The sequence below is a fragment of the Zalophus californianus genome, chromosome 1 (genome assembly GCF_009762305.2).
Source record: "Zalophus californianus isolate mZalCal1 chromosome 1, mZalCal1.pri.v2, whole genome shotgun sequence".
NCBI classification, from domain to species: Eukaryota; Metazoa; Chordata; class Mammalia; order Carnivora; family Otariidae; genus Zalophus; species Zalophus californianus.
Window position 1 is genome coordinate 38,235,741 of NC_045595.1, and position 20,506 is coordinate 38,256,246.

The following is a 20,506-nucleotide window of genomic DNA, read 5'->3' on the forward strand; positions in this document are numbered from 1 at the left end:
TGGTAAGTCATCTGGTAACAAGCTTACAACCAGAAACAAATAAGAATGTAAAAAAAACAAAGAAGAAAGGCAGAGGGGAGAAAATAAAAGGCCGTGCGCTTCCAGGAAAGATAGTTCATAAATAGCTGCATTGAACAAATACCTTCAAATATCACAACTATTTTAAAATTAGGCATTAGGATTTCAGTTGTTCTAGCTCTATGACAAATAGAGGTGAATTGGCTAAAACTCGATATTAAAAGTATGTAAAATATGGACACCACCAACCAAATGACCAGCCTTGTCAGTCCCCATCTAATCTCTGGAGATCGGACACTCGACTCAGGCAATGGTCTGTGTAAACAGATAGGCCCCACACCATTTCCTGGAGACCAATAAACTCAGATGCTGGCGTCTGGCATAGAAAGACTTCTACTTACCATTTACCTCCAGTTGTTCCACAGTGGAAATCCCCCTTGCTTATTCCAAAATTAAAAATGGCAAAGTGGCAAAGATACACTTCTTGGGCACTGAGGTCATAAACCGCACCCATACAGTTCAGTATACATCTTCCATCCACTCTCCCCTGATTGAAAGGGTTAAATTAAATCAGCTGGTGTACATGTGCTGAGTTACTGTTTCCCAAGTTGTACCAAGGTCTTCAAAAATCCCACCAACATAGACACAAATAAACTCTTCCTCTCTGGATTACTGAAGATGTATCGCTTAAGTCATTCATTTGTTAATTAGTCATACACATATCTTCTACAGCTTGTCTTCATTTTGCTTTGAGATTTTTATTGATATTTAATGCATATGTTTATGTTTTGTTCCACTACGATTAGATTCTAAGTTTTATGAATTCAGGGAGATGTTAAGGGTGTTTCTTCATTTCTTCTAGCCAACCATGGGACTGTGAACCTAAGATACGCTTGTTTTTATGTTAATTTTCTTTGGTAAGAGAACCATGGGGAAGAACATCCACTCTTTGAGTGACTCAGTGTCCAACCTCCATTTCCTTAGTGGGCTGGCTGGTTATTCCTCTAACCACCAATAATGCCAAAACATTTAATTTGTGAAATGCATCCAGTTAAATGATTAGAAAGGAACTCTGCAGGTAGGATGAAACCAACAAGTGACTTGACCACCCAGGAAAATGTAAGACAAAGTCTTAAACTGTGATATATGTATTTCTTGAGGGATAATTTAGAAAAAAAAAAATAAGGAATGATCCTGCAGTTTTGTCACTTTCTATAAAGTAAGAGAAGGTTCTAGAAGGCAAGTCTTGCCACATCTGCCATTTACTAATTCAGGAGGAAGGCAGCTCTAGACAACAGCCAACAAGGGGGATGGTGGTGTTTCAATAAAACCTTTTTTTTTTTTTTTTCCAGTCCAAGAAGGGAATCTATTAACTCACAGAATTCAAGAAAGGGTTGAGGAAACACATCACAAAAAAGGCAGGTAAGAACCAAAAGGCAAGAACAACTGGATCTAGGAACTCCAATGCTGCCGAGTCTTCCCCCAACCCCCTGCTCTTGACTCTTTCTAGCTTTTTCTTTCTTCTTACTTGAGATCCTTAAATGATGATTATCTACCTCATTGGGTCATTGTGAGAATTAAATGAGATAACACGTTGCAAAGAAATAAAATATCACAGTACTCAATAAATGTCAATAAAACCTTTCTTTAAAAAAAAAAAAATAGGTGGTAGGCCAGATTTAGCCAGACAGGTCCTCTGGCTTAGTTCACCAATCCCTCGCAGAGTCTGCAGGTTTAACACAACACTTGTACCTAGAGCCCGCCCAGCCAAGGGACTGAACAAACGGTGAGACAAGTTTAAAATATTTCCGGAACGTAATCATGATAATTCTAATTGTGAATATCACATCCTCAGCTTACGCATGATGCTCTTCCTTCTGTAAACACATTAATGACACAGTCTTTACATAAATGTGCACAGCATAGGCATATAATACACAGCACAAACTTTGAATTGGAAAGACAAGTGTATATCCAGTGAGATAATCAGAGTATCATTATAAAAATGCATGGAAAGGCATTTTCACTTACTACTTTTGGCTGGTGAATGCCTATTGAGTTGAAATGGAAATATCATGAGTAGGACAAAAAAAATGAGGCAAGGTAAGCAATATTATCACAGAATTATTTATCATACACATTAGGATCAAAAATAGTCAGGAAAGAATGAGCATTATGTCATTCTCTCCTAGTATTTAACCTTGTGAAAGGTTGCTGAGTTCACAGGGAAGATAACAAGCGTCAATACAAGAGGCTATAAAAATGGAACTACGTCTTACCATGCAACCTTGAAAAATTAATACTTAATAATTATAATAATAAAAGGCCACTTCTGCCCTGTTTTAGGATGTTACATATTATTTTATTAAATTTTTCCGAAACTCTTTCTTCCTTTGGCTCTCAGACACATGGCTCTGCTGCTGAAAAGCAAAAGACATTTTACGCACAATTTTCCCTCTACTAGAAAGAGGTATATTGTGCCCTTCAGTGAACATAAAATTGATATTATCATCTCTTAGTTTATATCTCACTACTTAACCTTCAGATTAAAAGTTATTGGATTTGAATGACTAAGAAGCCATCATGTCACCTTCCCTTCAATGTGGAGACAGGGGAGTTGGGAATGAGAGAAGGTAGAGTGATAAAAACACAGATTTCGGATCAGCTGACACTTTGCCTCTTTTAACAAGCAACCATGATGCTGACAGTTCCTTGTGCTTGTATGGATGATACGTTGTGTGACAAATGGTCTACTTTCAGAAACTTTGCTGAAGACGAATCTGCATCACGAAGTTAATTTTATTTGGAGTACAGTCAACAAGGAGCAGTCTAAAAATAGGGATAAAAGAGTTAAGTCGAGGAGAACCTTAGGGTTACCACCTTTAAAAAAATCCTACTCCTCTTATGCAGAAGATACTGGAAAATGTTCTCTCCAGAGGGATTAAAGAGAACAGAGCTGCTTTCCCTCCATCTGCCTCTATGCAGGGCTCAACTCAAACACACAAACAAGGCCTTGACATCCCTAAGCAGTTTAATCTATACCTTGTCAATGAGTCTGCCAATAGCACCACTGTTTAATAATTACACAACATATTTTTCCAACAAAAGAAACACAACACGCACCCCCTTTCACCCTAAAAAAAAAAAAATTCATTCTAAGAAGCTTGTGTCAATATGAAACAGACTTTATCAAAGATCTAACTTCGCAGTTTTGTTCTCTAAAAGCGATTAAGTCCATTCCATGATCAATAGGAACACAAGGCAGTTTATCAGCATTCCCCATGTGACTTCTGGAAGATATACTCATTAGTAACTGGCAAAGGCTAAAGGGAAAATACTTGATAATTTTAATCTGAATAAACGTATACAATCAAAAGAGTGAGTTTTCGTGATATAAGAGGATGTTGTTTTTTTTTTTTAAACAGTCTTTTGGTATTCAAATGTAGGAGGAGAAATGCAGAGAGCAAGGGGGTAAAGGTGGTCAACAAAAGCAAGTCCTCAATTAAATGAAGCAGGAGTTAGAGGTCCATTACTGAATTCAGAACCTACTGCAAGAGCCTTGTCACTGCTATTAAGAGCCTTGTCACTGCTATTAATCTTTCAAAGATCTCTTTTCCTTCTAAGTCAGGCCAGGTCCAACCTTCTAATTTACCTTCAGTACCACTCCTCCTGAATGGCCTTTCTTCTCTGCCTAGAAACCTCCCCTAAACCTCCCCTAGCTTAGAAACCCAAGACTCCACTAGCTGAACCCAAGTAACCTTTGAACCACCTTCCCACTGCTCCCTGCTCTTCAGGCTCTTCAGGCTCTAGTCAAATAAACGCCAAATTAATTACCCTACCATGCACATTTCCTTACACACAGGCAGGGCACCACACGTATTAGTTACATGACAGAATATTTAACAAATGAATAAATGCATTTCAAGAACTCCAAAGCGAAGAAACAAAGTTTCTTCTAATACATAGTTTCCAGTGTAGCACATTTATTAGCTCATTTGGAACAAAGCTGAGACCAGGCCAGTATGTGAAACTCTCTTCACCACATTTTCTTGTGTGAGGAAAAAGAAAAAAAAAAAATGTGGTTGTATTTCTCTGAACCAAATCAAACACAGTATTTAGCAAAGGGCCTCTGGAATGTTACAAGTAACACTTCATAATTACAATAGATTTGAGTTCAAAGACCAAGTGATGAAAAGAAACTTTCTAATACGGGGTTCAATTCCCTATATAAACTTCCCTTTTGTTGCTCCATCTACCACTTGCATTTATATTGCCATTCTACTTTGTCATAAAAGCAGTCACCTTGTAACCCTTTTTATCAAGTAATCTATGCACTACCTAAAAGTACACTCGACTCCATCAGTTGAGCTATATAGGTTTACATTACACAAACATACCAATTCTGCGTGCTCAGCACTACTTGTCAATAAACGCAAGCAGTTGCAAAACAGCGAAGTAGGTTCCTTGCCTTCAGAGAACAGACAGGAGCCCGCCAGTTTTGCAAAACAAACTCTCTGCAATCAGTGAAGCTCATCTGTCAACAAATTACCATTAAAGTCATACCTCCTGAAAGTTCAAAAAGAGATTTCTGATTAGACAAGAGAGAGGGGGTATTTATTATTATTATTATTATTATTATTATTATTATTTGCAGCTCACAGGTCAGGGCTTAAAATTGCCTTCTCAAAGTAGGGACGCTTTTGCTTAAAGTTGAGGGTACACTTCACTCATGGTGAAATGTGGCATCTAGCTTTCTATGTACTTGGCTCTTTTTCTGTTGTTTCTCATGCCATCTCACCTTTCAACAGAGAATGTAATGACACAGAGCTGTTTAGTAATCAAAACTTGAAAGGATTTCATATAAGGCTCACATCACAAGTTACCTAAATCTCTGACAATATTTTGATGACAAGGAGGTCCAAACTCACAGAGTAAAGAACTATAACTCTAGCGTTCAGGGTGAAGGATGCCTTTTCCAGAAAGAGCCACAAAAGGAACTGAGAAAAAGTGGGAGTCTGTTATTGTTATTGCTGCTTTTCTTCGTCACAATTACCTGAATTCCTCTCTCACTTTTTTTTCTCAATTTGTTTGCACGGTTTTTGCTAACATTTTGATGGCACCAATTCTTACCAAATTTTTGATCATCAATAGCTTCTATATTTGAGTTCTACCTTGTGTTCAAAAAGAATGTATCTTGGTAGAGTGAGTCCTTTAAAATTATAGTTTGAGTTTTCACCCACCAGTGAAGGAAGGTGCTAGCCCCTAGCATAGAGCCTGCCTCAATGAGACAACTCAATAAATTAAGATCTTCTACACTGCCTTCCAGAAGCTTTCCTTCTCGGACACAGAGATGCTGACCATCTTTTCCCTTCCAATGGCATCAAAAGACCTTCCTTTCAGACACAGTCCCTGGTAGCTACAAGGCAAAAGGCCACTTGAGGGTATTCCTAACAAAGTTAATAAAGCAACCTGAAGCAAAGAGAAGAATGGTAAGGCCGAACTGGCCACTGCTACCTGATCTTTGTACTAATCCACACCTAATCACTTGGGCCTCCCTCTGTAGAGTGAGCAACAAGGCAAAGGATGGCCACAATAATGGTAACATGGTTCCCACAAAGGAACAGGAGTACGAATGAGAAGCGCAGAGAATGGTCTCTTTCATCGGAGCTCACTGCCCATCCAAAACACACACAGTGATTTCTTCCAGGCGTCGTTTTTCACAGGGGCACTTCAAGCTGGAAATGTTGGCAGGACAACCTCCCTCTTCTGCCCGATATCCACTAGTCGTTTTGGTAACAAGAACAAAATGAGGAAATTCATTCCACCATTTTGAAAATGAAGAGAAGAATCTTTAATTTTTGTGTATTGGTTTATGCTAACATGTTCACACTCTGGTCATTATCATTTGGTTACTCACATTCAGGAGACCCCAGCATATAGACCCGTGACTCTCCCAGGCCCCGCTGATAGTGTATTTTCTACATCCTCGGGGAATATACACAGCCAGATTTCCTTCTTGAGCACCCTCCCACTCCTCCTGTCTCTCTGAGCTTCTCTAGTCCTGGGCAGTGACTCATCTCTCACCTCCTTTAATAGCTCATTGGCGAAATGCAACCCAATGAATCCCTCTTCTTGCCTCTCATGATGTTTCAGAAGCTACTTATCCTTCCTACCTCTCTTAACTCTTCAGGACTCATTCAATGTTTTCCTCTCTTTCTTTTACATTATTAATGGGAAACAGGTACATAGACACGTGTTGATGGTTGATAGGTAACTTTTGGGCCAAAAGGTCCAACACCTTAAACCAAATGTCAAAGAACCAATGTCAAAAAATGAAACAAACACTTCACTTATTCACACTCTCTAAATAATCCATATTCAAATCCCGTATATAGTGTATCTTTTTTTTTTTAATGTCTTTCTCACAGACTTCCTCTACACTGCCCTCCTCATATAAAACAATAGCCATACCTCAAAACCACAGCAACCAAAGCCCTCTCTATACTGATTTGCAGACAATAAAACTGCCAGGTGGTACCCAAAAAAAAAACCCCATCATTAAATGGAATGTTGTTAAGAAATAGCTGTTTTATTTAACAGCTATTCATTTTTATTGAATAAACATTTTCTAGTATGCATTCTGTTAATTGACCTGACAGCATATGCTGTATATGGAGAAACTTCTAAACATTATGCTCTATGTAATATGCTTATCTGAAAAAGCTCTCATTTGCAGCAATATGGAAATAAAATTCTGCTTTCTAAAATTCAAGACTTTTAAAATGCATTAATCCACACAGTTTATGAAATTGCTCTGGACATTTTAAAATCCTTTCTTTAGGAAAAAAACTTCAGTAATTGGTAATAGTATTTGTTGCTGAGTTTCATAATGGAGTAGTGCATATCCAATACAGAACTTTTACAGGCCCAGAAATGGGGCAGGCATAATAGGAAATAAAAAGCAGTTATGGTATCGGGTAAAGAATTACCCAGTGGCTAAAAGAAATGTTCAGAAACTCTATCAAATTATATTATTAGGAAAATATTGTTATAATAGTTTCATGGCCCAGATATAAGTAGACTTGAGACATTACAGAGATAATACATTTCGTTTTGAGGAAGGAAGACAGTTGGGGAGTGTGTTGGCGGGCTCCTCCAGCTACTGGCAGCACCTCTCGTTGGTGATGGCTTTTGAGTGATGATGGCATCTTGCAGAACTACCAACCCCCCTGCCTAGAGGGCCACAAATGAGCGATGCTGCTCGGTGGGAGCTAGGGCAGCCTGGAGGGCGGCGGGCTCCCTGACTTCACGAGCAATCCATCCCTTAACTGTTGTCCTCGAAGGAACATTGGTCTAGGGTTACCAGATCTTCTGATTTTTCAAGAGAAGATGGAAAAGCCAGATTCCCCCTATTTTTCTAGGTTGTCACGTATGTAATTCTTTTTTTTTTCTTTTTAACAATTCTTCTTAGAACTAATTTAGCCAACCTACAGACCAGTCCCAGCATAGAAGTCACTCATTCCACAGCTAATCTTTGTGAAAGCTCTCCATTCTGAAAGGGCACTTGCTATCATTTGTAATTATCTTCGGTAATAAGAATCAAACATGGAAAGGCTTGCATTTATTTTAAAAGTCCTGGCACTAGGCACAAGTTCTCCCTATATCGTCAATGATTGCACTGGTGCAACTGGAAAATCCTATAACATTCAGTGTTACACACAGCATAATTAACTCATTTTTATACCAAGCCCTTTTAAGCCACATCTTTTTGTTCCATGGACTTCTAACATATTTTACAGTTCTAATTCTCTTCCACTGTCCTACATTAATCAAAGCTGTAACCCCTGTTGTCTTTGTACTACAGAATCAGAATGTGCCCCTGGCGAGGAATGGGGGAAAAGTCAACAGGAATTAAATTTCAGTGCAACTGTTTACTCAACTGTGGCCTGCAGTTATTGAAATTTTATCCGTGGTTTTGTGTGACTACCGCAGTAATGAATTCAGCATGGCTGTGATTTTCTCACTGCTGGTATTCTCACTTCAAGTAAAAACCTGTAGAATAAAAATGATGAAAACAACCGAAGTCCATCATGTTGACCCTCGCATTTCTCCAAAGCGCTTAATTGTTGCAGTTTTCGGTCTGGAAGGAAACGAGGTCCACTCTAGTCCTGCAAAACTTTTTTAATCCCTTAGTTTTTTTTCCCCCCTCAATCCATCTACAGATTTTCTTGTCCTCCAACAACCTGTGAAGAGCCGCATCTATACTTCGAGGGGCAAACAGCTGTCAGAATTTTATTTTAAGAAGATCGAAAAGGCCTGCCAAGCCTAATATGTGGGGTTTTAGCCACAATGATAAATCCAACTCCTCTCTCTTCCTAAATCATATCAATAGCAAATAAAAATAAAGTTGTTATAAAAAGTATTTAACAAGTTTCGAAGTACAATCAAAAGGTACTGACATCCGTAACACATCACAGCATGTTTTCCAAAGTGGTCACAGCCAAGATAAAGAGGGGAGATGTGCTAATTTTGTTACTGATGCTTTTTAAGGAAGATGCTGTTAAAAATGCACTTTCCTAACTGTCTTCTATGAGGCCAATATGTTGTTGCTATTATCGGTGTAGGGGTGTGTGCGCGTGTGTGTTGACGGTATATATGTAAATATTTTGGCTGACTTACTACTTTACAATGGTAAATGATCTTCAGTTCTTCATATAAAACTCTAAAGAAGTGAATTTCCCATTTAATTAATGTACCTTAAATATTAAGCATGTGGGGTACTCACCCCATAGGTCAAGAGCACCACACCTCAACTGCTCCATAAAGAACCAGTGGATCTTGGCCTCTGTAGGGTAAGGACATAGAACACAGCACCCCAAAATAGCAACTGCCCATTCTCAGTATAACCATAAGTACCCGAGAACACCACATGAACGACGCATGCACACACGGATACCTTCCTACCATCTGAGGATGTGTTCTGCTAACCACCTCGGTGGTTAGAATTTGGCCATTTGCACTCATTTAAGTGCACAACCTTCCACACGACATACGTCCATTCCAGCCGATGTGATGCCCAAGGTGCAGGCACAGAAGGGTCTGGGCGGCCAGGGAGAGAGACTGCACCACATCACTTAGATGAAGCGCTTTGCAGTGAGACCTGATCATGTCTGCTAGTTTTCTCTTCTTTCTATTCCACTAACTTCTAACAGACTAACAATGTAATGATTCTTCATGTTTTAAAAAACTTCTTAGCAAGAAGAAAATAAAATATGCTCAGCGCCTGTCAAAGGCTATAACCCCACTTCTCTGATAACGGTTTCCAAGAAAATGGTTTGAGAAAAGGTTCGCCTTCGTCCTCCCCATCCCCCAACGATTTCTGTTTCTTTCAGAAAGGCCCGAGGATGCATCATTCTTTTTTCACCTTTCTGAAATGGCACCATAACTATGCATTGAGTAAATGAATCAAGGACTAAAACGGAACAAAACCCACCCATTATCATTTAACAAAAATAATCCTATTTCCTGATTTCAAGAGAGGCTGGAAAAACACTGCTGTCTTCAAGCGGGTGCTACTTACTTATTTGAATTTCCCTCAACACCGGGGCCACACACCACCATTTTCTGGGTCACCTTTACCATTTGGAAATATTTAATCAGTCACCCACAGGTACCCACTGACATGCCTACGGAGAACGTAAGAGCCACCAATAAGAGCAACCTGCTGTATACCCACTCCTGCCCGTTTGCTCCTACTGTTTGCTTCTACTCTCCTGATGCACCTATTCCCTCTCCCATCCCCTATTCCTTTTATCCATTATCCCTCATTTTATGTCTTTCTTCACCAGGCTCAATAAGCCTGTTTATTATTATTACTTTTTAACTCAAGCATCGGGAACCATTTCTCCAAAGATTCATTGTATTCCAAACAGTTCAGCTTCGGGAGGCCACGGTGGGGCCTGGGAAGGGTGCCCAGAGGTGCACTCAAGCTCATCGTTAACAACTGCTCCCCAAGACGGGGGTGGGGAGGCTTCCAAGACTCAACTCCCAAGGGCTTGGGCACTCGTCTCTGAAGGCCCCCACCGGGCCGCCAGATGCTGCTGACAGTCGGCCAGCGCGCCAGGTGAGCCTCCAACACTCCGCGGGGTGGGGGGTGCGAGCGCGAAGGGCGAGCGGGAGAGCTGGCCCTCCAACCCCGTGCACCCCCCGCCCCCCCAGTACCTGTTGCAGCTGCACGTGCACGAGCTCGGCGGCCCCCGCGCCCCGTGCGCCCCCAGTACCTGCTGCTGCTGCACGTGCACAAGCTCAGCGGCCCCCGCGTCCGCGGCCGGCGTCTCCCCGTTGGACCGCCCCTCGCGAAGACTGGCACACTGGAGCAAATGGTTGCTGCCGCTCGACCCGTTCTGGATGGCTGAACCGTTACTTTTTGTCTCAGTCCCAGATTCTTGCATCATGACTCAAAAACCTGAGAGAGGGATTTTCAGGAGGGAGCGGGGGAGAGAGAGAAAAAAGCAGCTGTTAAAACAGTCGTTGGACAGAAGGAGCAGGGCCCTGCCGTCTGTGTTGCCAAACTCTGTAAGCAGTTGTCCTTTTCTTTCACGATCACTTTTGGCCCTGGGTCGTGGGCTAGTCCCCTAGGGTCGGAGGACGGAGGGGCCGGTCCAGCTTCAAGGTTTAGCAGTCGTCCTGTAAATAGGCTGTTTCCCCTTGGGAGGGGGAAAAAAAAAAAAAAAAACTTTCGGGGGAACTCAGGATTTATGGTTAAATTTCTGTGGATTGTGTCTGGATGTTTTGCTCTAAAACCAGTAAGTCGCTGTGTGTGGCATATTAGGTGTAACATTAAGTTTTAGTGTGTGCGGGCTCTGCGTGGGGGTGGTACACTCCTAGAGAGAAAGTCTGCAACTCCACTCTATCAAGACATGACACACACCACCAGGAGGGGCCCCTGAGGTCTTATGAGTTGAACACCCTTACCGTCAAAAAGCAAAGAGCATTTAAAGATTCGTACTCCCCAGAATCATTCAGGTACTGAAAAGTCTTCAAAATTGGCCATTCCAATAAGATCGGCCACATTTAGAGAGGGAAAAAAATCCCCACTTTTCAGGAGCTGAAAAAATTCAGACTCTGATCTTTGTCCTAGGGTTAAAACTTCCCTAGGAAATCCTCTTCAAAGTTAGGGGGTTTTCTCATGCTGGATTACTAACCTCTAGTTTGGTTTAAGGCCTGAAAGGTCTGGGACATCTTCTATTTATTTTGGAGAAAAATCAGGCCTTAGGCAGACCAAAGAAAAGGTCTGAATGTGAAAGTATGAAATGTCTAATAAAAAAAAATGTGTGTGTATACAGTAGGTATATAGTATGTATGTCTGTATGTATAGTGCAAGATGAGCAGCTGGAAGATATCACCTACATACATGTAAATGTATTTCACATTCTGCCCAGCTACTCTCTAGATACAAAACCATTACCCTACGGAGCCAATTCAGCTCTCAGTAAAGGCGTCTGTTTATGACAAAAGATAGATAATATTTACTAATACCAAATGTTACCATGTATTGGTTACCAGTGCTGTGCCAAGCCCACCTGCAGGTGATTTATGTATATCCACCAGTTTAGTTGTGAATGCCACTGGTATCTCCAGTATGCAGATGGGAAAACTAGGGCTCCATGAGGACCATTTTAATTTGCCCAGCATAAATCACTAGTAATGGTGCAATCAGGATTTGAACAAGTTCAGTCGGGTGTCAAAGTTCTTAACCATGTGTTTTCTTCCAGTTGAGGTGCAGTAAGGAGCAAACAATGAAATGGCAGGGTCATACTCCAAATTCACAGACGAGGACTTTGAACAGGATAAACAATAGTCGCTAAAGGACTTGACAGTTCCAATATCAAAGCTGAGAAATGTCTGAATGTTAAAACTTTTTTTTTTTTTTTAAAGATTTTATTTACTTGAGAGAGAGAGAATGAGAGATAGCACGAGAGGGAAGAGGGTCAGAGGGAGAAGCAGACTCCCTGCTGAGCAGGGAGCCCGATGTGGGACTCGATCCTGGGACTCCAGGATCATGACCTGAGCCGAAGGCAGTCGCTTAACCGACTGAGCCACCCAGGCGCCCTGAATGTTAAAACTTTAATGTGAGGGGCACCTGGGTGGCTCAGTCAGTTAAGCGTCTGCCTTTGGCTCGGGTCATGATCTCAGGATCCTGGGATTGAGCCCCACGTCAGGCTTCCTACTCGGCAGGGAGGCTGCTTCTCCCTCTCCCTCTGCAGCCCCCCCCACTGTCTGTCAAATAAATAAATAAAATCTTAAAAAACAACCAACTTTAACATGAAACACTGATCTCGCATAAAAGGGCTGAAAACTTAGAACAAGTATTTTTGCATCGTGTAAAGACAGACACAACCTGCGCTACAGATTTGTCCCCCACTCATGAAATATGTGACAACAGGGAAATTGAAACACTTGGGACCTCCTCTTTAGAGGATGCCGCCCTCTTGCTAGAAGTTGGTTTAAATCCCTTTTCTACCAACTTCCACAAAAGCCTAATGGAAAATTAAAAGCAGAAAAATTCACATCTTCATTTCCTTTCAGTGCACTGTATGATCCAACTTGAGCACAAACTTTATAAACCCAGAAGACTTATTTTTTAAAGTTAATCCAGTTCTGAAGGGGATTAAGAATGGCATTTTTTGTTGACAGGTGGGAAACAAATTCAGAAGCAACAGCTGATTCACTCTCTTCTCTTGAGATCGGACTTTCCAGTAATTAGAGTCCTTTAAAAACCGCCTTTACATCCTTACTGTCTGCAGAGTATAAAACCTATCAAAAATACAACTAAAACTTTCTCTACGATAGAAGAACCAGGCAATACAAGTACCTTGTTTCAATTTTGTGAAATTGAGGGGTTTTATCCCCCCAATGTTTCAGTTTCTGTTTCATAAACCTGCCCATTTGTACAGAAATGAAGGAAAAGATGTTTAGGTATTTGAGGGAGAGAATGGTTGTCCTAGAGTAGTTAACAAGGAAACTCACTGAATTCTTAGGGTATGTCACAAGCATACCTAAAGAAAAAACAAAAACATTTTTTTTAAGGTTCTGGAAAGCCTATCCACATCAGCGAATGGACCCGCAAAAGACAAAAACACGGCTTACACATGAAATCCATACCTGCCCTCAGAAGGGGGCATAGCTAGCCAAATACTGTGTCCTCACAACTATAGGGAAGAAAGCTGCTTTTCACACCCTGCAACCAGTGGGATGCGTGACCTCAAAACAGGTACTAAGAGATGCTCCGCTTCTGTTTCCTGGGTTTGACACCGTGGTGGTGGGTGGAGTAAGGACAATCTCCAATCCACAATTTGATGAGAAGGTTTTGCTCTACGCAGTTCCAAGAAGGCTGCCAAGTCCTCCAGGAGAAGTTTTGCAGGCATCTCGCCAAGCAGCTTGGCTTGCGAATCGGGTCTGTGAGAGTGCAGGCATTGGGACCGAAATTGCATAAAGGATTATTTTGGTCTGAGGATGTCCTTAATTAGTCAAGTGCTAACAGTAGTATGTAGGTTGCAAGATTTAAAATTTCCCATAATCTCCCACACCAATCAGGAGAAAACAGCTTTTTGAAAAGCACATGTGAAAAATTAGGAGTGTCGATGTCTAAGAACATTTCTAACAATATCTGGGCTGGCAATATTTCTTTCTATGGAATGTTCCAAGCCATTTAATAAGCCTTTATGTCTGTACAACACTTCACAAACTACAAGGCTCTCTGAGGTACTTTTCAAACTCATAACAAGTCCATCAGGGAGAAGAGGCAGGTGAAATTTATCCCCATTTTACAGATAAGAAAACCAAAACTCAGTAGAGGTGAAGGAACAGATACAGCCATAATCATTTCCTGTTTCAGACATGAACTTGCCTATTCAATGACTGGCAGAGAATTTCCCATTTGCAAAGTCCTGGGCAAGGTGGCGCATTAGTAAATGAATGAAAAGAAAACTAAGCAACTCCAGGGAAGACAGTACCAAGGTGGCAGGTGGACAAATAAAAGCACCTAAAATACAAAGATGAAAGTGTCGGCATTCTTTAGCAAACACCTCTATTTGTCTTTTTCTATTGAGTTTTACAGTTTGGGAATCATCTCAAAGCAGGTCAGTGTATACAAGAGGAATGTGCGTTTCCTGACATTGAACACTGTAACTTCTTTTCTTATAGGGAGCTTGTCATAGTCAACTCAGTTTGTATAACCTCTGCTTCCCTCTGGGACTCCTTATAACCAATGAACTGCTCTGCTCCATGGCAAATCGAGAGCAAGAAACGATATGCAATCACCCCGAGTGTGCGAATATGGAGGCAGAGCACCGGGAGGACATGACAACCCCTCCCCACTAACAAGCCCTCTGGAAACAAAGACAAATCTTCCTCTGGCTTCTTGCATGGCTTCTCCGGATGAGCTGGGCCTGTTTAAGCCACATATGATCCATTCAACACAACCCTGCAAAGGCTGAGGCTGTAATCGCATGGATGTCAGAAAGCTGAAGGAAGCCAAAATGGCCCACTTCTCGTCTTGCTTGGAAACATGACAGAGCTACTGATTTCAAAAGATCGATTTTTGTGCTGAAGGAACTTGTAGAAAAGGATAAGAACTGAGTTTAGCATGCCTATTTATTGTCGTTGCCAACACTGCAAACTCTGGAAGTATTCTGGAAAATTCATAATGTCCAGGCCAATGTATTTATAGTAAATTAAAGCAATGCTTTATTATTATGATTATTTCCTTGGTTACAGTGTTGATGCTGAAAATTTAAGGAAAATAAAGCCCTTGTTATCATGCTTGTGAAAGATTTTAAGCTAACAAAAAGTTCAGTCTTGATTCCAGGGCAGTTAATTAAGGTTGACCAAGTCAGGCAGAAGTAAATTAACTTGGCTGATCAATTATTTATATGAAGCAGAATAAATGCCCTTAAAGAACTTGGTCTGTTCATGAAAGGATGTGTAAATTAAACTAAACATAGTTTTGTAAAATATATTTTTACTTCTATGGGGAGAAGAGAAGAGAAGTTAATGGCGAAATCACTTGTAGGAAAATGACAGTGATGACATGGTCCTCCCCCATCCTAAAGCAAAGATCCTCTTTCTCATTGTTCATCCAGTGCCAGGAAAGGAGGAAAATGGAAGGCATTTTGAAGAGATAACAGAAGCTCTTGGGGTGTTAAAAAAAAGGGGGGGAGGGAGCGAGGAAAAGAAGAAAGGAAGGAGGTAGGGAAGGGAGGGACAGAGAAGGGGAAGGAGTAAGGTTGGGAGGGAAGGACAGAGCGTTGAGGAGAGAAGGAGGAAGACAGCAACTCTAAGAATGGAGAGACCCTGTGAATTTCCATATTTTGGAATTCCTGAAGGAGAGGCGCACTTACTTCATCATCCGTTAGACTCCGTGCAGTTTGTAGACAGGATAAGAATAAAGGTGGAAGTCAGGCTAACTCTAGTTCTAAAGAAGGACTCATCGCATCATGATAATTCAAAGTCCACACTGATCATGTTCATGCGATTCAGGAAAGAAGACAAGCTTGTGTGTATTAAGACATAAAGCATACATTTACTTCTGGGTTTCATCAGATAAGTGAACAGTTTCCCTTTAAACGTGCAAAAGGTCTACCTGGCAACATAATACACATAAAGGAGTTCTAAGGAGCAAAGTGCAGCTAAGGGGATTCTTCCCTGCCAGCAGGCAACCAGCAGGGTGCCACAGGACACTAACCCAGCGCCTTACTCTCCATCTTCTTGCAGGAGTTCCTCTCATTCACAACAGGGACTCAAGAACAGAAAGCATCCCTGAAGAAAGTCTGGCTTTGACAATGGAGACTTCACATTTCCTAGCACGTCACACATGCTTTTGCAAGTGTTCGCCCTTCACCTGGCAAGACGGACTACACAGTAGGGGGCAGAGACAAGAGGAAGGGCTAGTGGAGGGATTACAAGTGAAACTGAGGGGTTAAGGAAGCAGGTGAAGAAAGGGCAGCATGGAAGGGCCCCAGGTGGCCCCAAGATGCAGAATCATTGCCACTAAGGGGGGATTTCATAGCATACTCTCAGTGAATAAAAAAGGGAGGAGGAAGAATTCAACAAGAAAAGCAAAGTACCACCAGTTGATTATTTTCACGTTCTGAGATCACTCCCACAAGTTGTGAATGAACCCTTCAGACACCACTGTCTGCCTATCCACTGTCCCCAGTGGCAGGGGTCCCATTCCATGGAAAGACCATCCGAGGGCCAAGTTGAGGAAGAGAAATCGGTGTGCTGACTGTGTTATGAAGGCACCATCTTCCAATACCAAATTTTCATAATTATAACAGAAAGGCGTAAATTTTCTAATGCATGGCAGTTCAAAAAGTAATCAAGGGAATGAGCCGGAGGGCTATTTTAATGTATGCAAAGCTAGTGACCCACAGTAAATGGGAGGTAAGCTACAATGAATGCAAAGTAATGCACACATACTGAAGTCCTGGTCTGATGAGGGACGGCTAAAATTAACACCCAATTAATTTCCGAATTGACAAACAAATGAAACCCATAAATCTACTTTCTCATTAATTTTCTTGTGGTATAATTTAAAGCAGTAATATGAGGGCAAAAACTGAGCATTATCCATCATAAATATCAAAAAGATAGCACTGTAACACCATAAATTATGCATATTACCTGTTGTTAAAAATGATTTATGTATTATCAACTTTATCATGCACTGTAGATATCTAGGTCTATCTTTAAAAATCTGGAATTTTATTTAGCACTTAGGAAAAAAAAGGTAAGGAGCAATGAAACAGTCAAAAATATATTTTTAAAGGCTACTTATATAGCCATATGGGAAAGAAGGGCAAAACTGCAATCTTCCCAAACCTTAGGTCAGCAGAGGTTGAGGATATCGTGGAAGTGTCGGGCTGGGCCTCTCAAAGGAGAAAGAACCAGCTCTAGGAGCACCCCTCCTGGAAAGCCTTGGTACACGTGTCCTCAGGGAGCTACTCCTGCAGAAAATGCAGGGCTTGGGTCTGGAAAGGAATGGGTACAGGCGAGGCTATCCTGGCTGCACCTCAGACAGCTAGAGGGGGAGAACCTACAGCTATGGGTGCTCAGTGAAGCAAAGAATCCTCAGGCGGCAAGAAGTATGGGAGGATAATTAGGTTCGTTGTTAATGATGTAATATGGTAGCTCTCTTACCTTTATAGTTCAAAGGAGGAGAAAAAAAGAACTAGGAACTAGTTTGTATTTATCAATCAACCTAGAAGTACTCTCCATCAAGTAAAGGGATAAAGAGGCATTCAGAGTAAAATGATCTCCTTCCTGGCCTTCCAACTCCCTTTCTTCAGTAACAATTAAACAACAACAACAACAACAACAACAACAACAACAACCCTTTATCTTGAACTTTACTTTCAGGCACACCTTGCACATAAAGTAGCTCCCCTCATTCATGGGGGAATATGTTCTGAGACCCGCCCCAGTTGATGCCTGAATTTGCAGGTAGTACTGAACCCTACCTACACTATGTTTTCTTTTTTTATATGTTTTTTAAATTTTTTTCAAGATATTTATTTTTTTGAGAGAGAAAGAGAAAGTGAGAGAGAGAATGAGCAGGGAGAGTGGCAGAGGGAGAGGGAGAAGCAGGCTCCCCACTGAGCAGGGAGCCCGATGCGAGGCTCGACCCCAGGACCCTGGGATCATGACCTGAGCGGAAGGCAGACGCTTAACCAACCGAGTCTCCCAGGCGCCCCACTATGTTCTTTTCTATACATACATGCATACTTATGGTAAAATTTAACTCCTAAATTAGGCACAGCAAGAGATTAACAACAATAATGATAAACTAGAATAATTACTATAATCTAGTGTAATTAATACAAGTTATGTGAATGTGATCTCTCTTCCTCTCTCACAATATCTTATTATACCGTACTCACCCTTCTTCTTGTGATGACTTGAGATGATAAAATGTCTACGTAATGAGCTTAAGTGACGTGAATTACATAGGCGTTGTGACACAAGCCTTCTGACAATACCTTGGAAGGAGGATCATCTGCTTCCCAACTCTGGTAGACCACGGGTTACTGAATCCACAAAGCAAAACCGTGGCTACGGGGGACTACTGTAGTAGGAACTTAATACATAATTGCTGAATTTTTAGCTAAATGATTAAATGACAGGAAAGTCCAAGTCCAACCTCTCAAATGAGATCAAGAGCTTGTGCGGGCCACCACCTTGATGTTCCTACTTTGAAAATACTCTATGTCCTGTACTTCCTTTGGAAGGACTAATCATTTTGGATTTCTGAAACTGAGAAACTAACCTAAGCCATTAATTCATTTTAAGTCATAATGGAAGTAGGACTGTCCCAATCATTGAAAATTTAAAGATAATCAATCAGTGAAAACCTCTACCCAAATCCATGGTCAACAGTTAATACTCAATTCAGCTGGAATGGAAAAAGGTAGAGAGCAGGATGTTTAATTTTCCCTGTAATGCATGGCTCACAACAGAGTTAGAGGAATAGGGTGCTAATAAAATAATGTTCCTAATAAAAACACGATTTCCCTTCTCTACCAGGCTTTCATGGTAAAGACAAGAGATTTTACATTTCCAAAGAGAAAGAATTCCCGAATTCCAACCCCAAGGCAGCAAGGTTGTTCAGAGGAAATGTGCGTGTCTCACGCTAACAGCCTGTCTTCATCAAACTTCCATGGTCTTCGTTAAGTCATCAGTAAGCGCAGATAAAAACACCCACCCCCTTAAAAGTTACAAATGTCTATATTTTCAGAATTTCGGCTACTGTTGTTGGTCTTGTTTTCCTTCCTTCCCAGTGGACCAGAGTTTAAGCGCTGTAATCATAGCAACTGTGTGCAAACTCTGGAAGTCATAAGGAAGCTGCTCTAGGAAACAGAAGTACAAAGGAGAACGCATATCCACTCCCTGGCATATTAATCCAGAGGAGCTCAAATAATTAAACAGAGTCCAAAAAGGAGCTTTGTCAGTCCTGTGCTAGGCTGTTTGCTTTGCTACAAGGAAGCCTCTGCAGCTCAGGGTATGACGGGGCCAGGTGTTCTAGGGAGCTTAATTAAAATGCATCTTACAGAACACAACAGAGTTGAAGTTTGAGAATTAACAAGGCCTGCCAAACTGGAATCATTTGAACAAACAGCTGAATTGTCACAAATAGCCTGGTGGAATAAAGCGACCAACGAGCAGGTCAGAATTTTTTTTTTCCATTTCCATATATTATATAGTTTCATATACATGGGGCCAGGTTCCTAATATCAATTAGTGGCTGGTGTGCAGGGTGACACACTTCACGAACCTCCTGCTTTTGCCTCCAGCCCCTCACCGCTCTAGCGGCCAAAGCGAACAGTATGTTCAGAGCATCATGGAAGCTCAGTGAATGCAGGCCATCAGAAGTCAGTGCAGGCATGTTTCCATTGTGTGAAAGGGACAATTATTTAATTTTGTCCTTCAAAAACTTCGGTATGCATATATGTATCCGCCCCCCCCCCCCAAAGTTGCTCTTACAGAGAGATTAACCAGCTTTCTCTCGATATAAAAGACCACAATTTGTTGAAGGTCATGACCCCAGCTTCCACCCTCACCCCAGTCTGTATTTTATCCTTGTAATTTACAGCAAATGCTAACAGGCCCTGCCTAGTATTGAAACACAACACAAATTCAGAAACAGCAACAATAATTAAAAAAAAAACAAAACAAAAACAAAGATGATGTAAGCTGTTTTCTCTGCCGTTTGCAAAACATGACAAAGGACAGGCTAATGTTTGGTCTTATCTAATGTGACTCCCAGTGACCAAGGGACAAGAGTCACACACATCAAGCTGAACAAAGAGACACAATGTCTCCTTTACTTAACTAGAAAGGATACAATGCATAAAACTCATTTTAAAACGAGACAGGTGAGCATAACAGGTAAGAATTAAAATACTAGCTTGTAAAAACATATCACGTATATTAACTGTATGGTTTCTTCCTAGTTAGGACATCTCCGTTTATGTCACAGAGAATTTATTCACAATACATTAAACTCAGAGTTAATCTTCCCTTTTCAAACTTGAGCGAGTACACCCATCACACAGGATCATACGGAGCCCACACAACAACACACAATGCACACACACAATAATATAAAATCCAAGGATTATACCTTTTGAAGGTGACTGCCTTGTTCATAGCACTAGACTTTTTCTCCCACACCTTCTAAGTCCTTGTTTGCTCCACAAAGAGTTTTCTAGCCATCTGATGTTCTATTACTAAGCTAGTGGCCTTTCAGGAGAGCTCTCTCCCTTCTGAAAAAAGCAAACAACTGCATAGATATCATTACACTAAGGAAATCTCTTAGAAAAACCAAACAACTTGCTAATCTCTCCAGCCCCTTCATCCAAGCAAAAGATAAGAAAAGCAAACCTAAGTCTGTTTCAACCACATTCCAGGGACAAGTTCCCCTTTTTCT

General features: G+C 41.2%; 1 protein-coding gene across 8 annotated transcripts in view; it reads right to left on the bottom strand.

The window, feature by feature from the left end:
* FOXP1 (forkhead box P1) overlaps positions 1 to 20,506 on the bottom strand; it is a 574,460-nt gene that overhangs the window by 218,435 nt on the left and 335,519 nt on the right. For all 8 annotated transcript variants that reach the window (XM_027584345.2, XM_035728162.1, XM_027584350.2 and 5 more), the window contains one exon: positions 10,299 to 10,483. In XM_027584345.2, coding sequence (XP_027440146.1) covers positions 10,299 to 10,472 — 174 coding nt within the window. In that variant the 5' untranslated portion in view covers positions 10,473 to 10,483. The remainder of the gene's footprint in view (positions 1 to 10,298; positions 10,484 to 20,506) is intronic.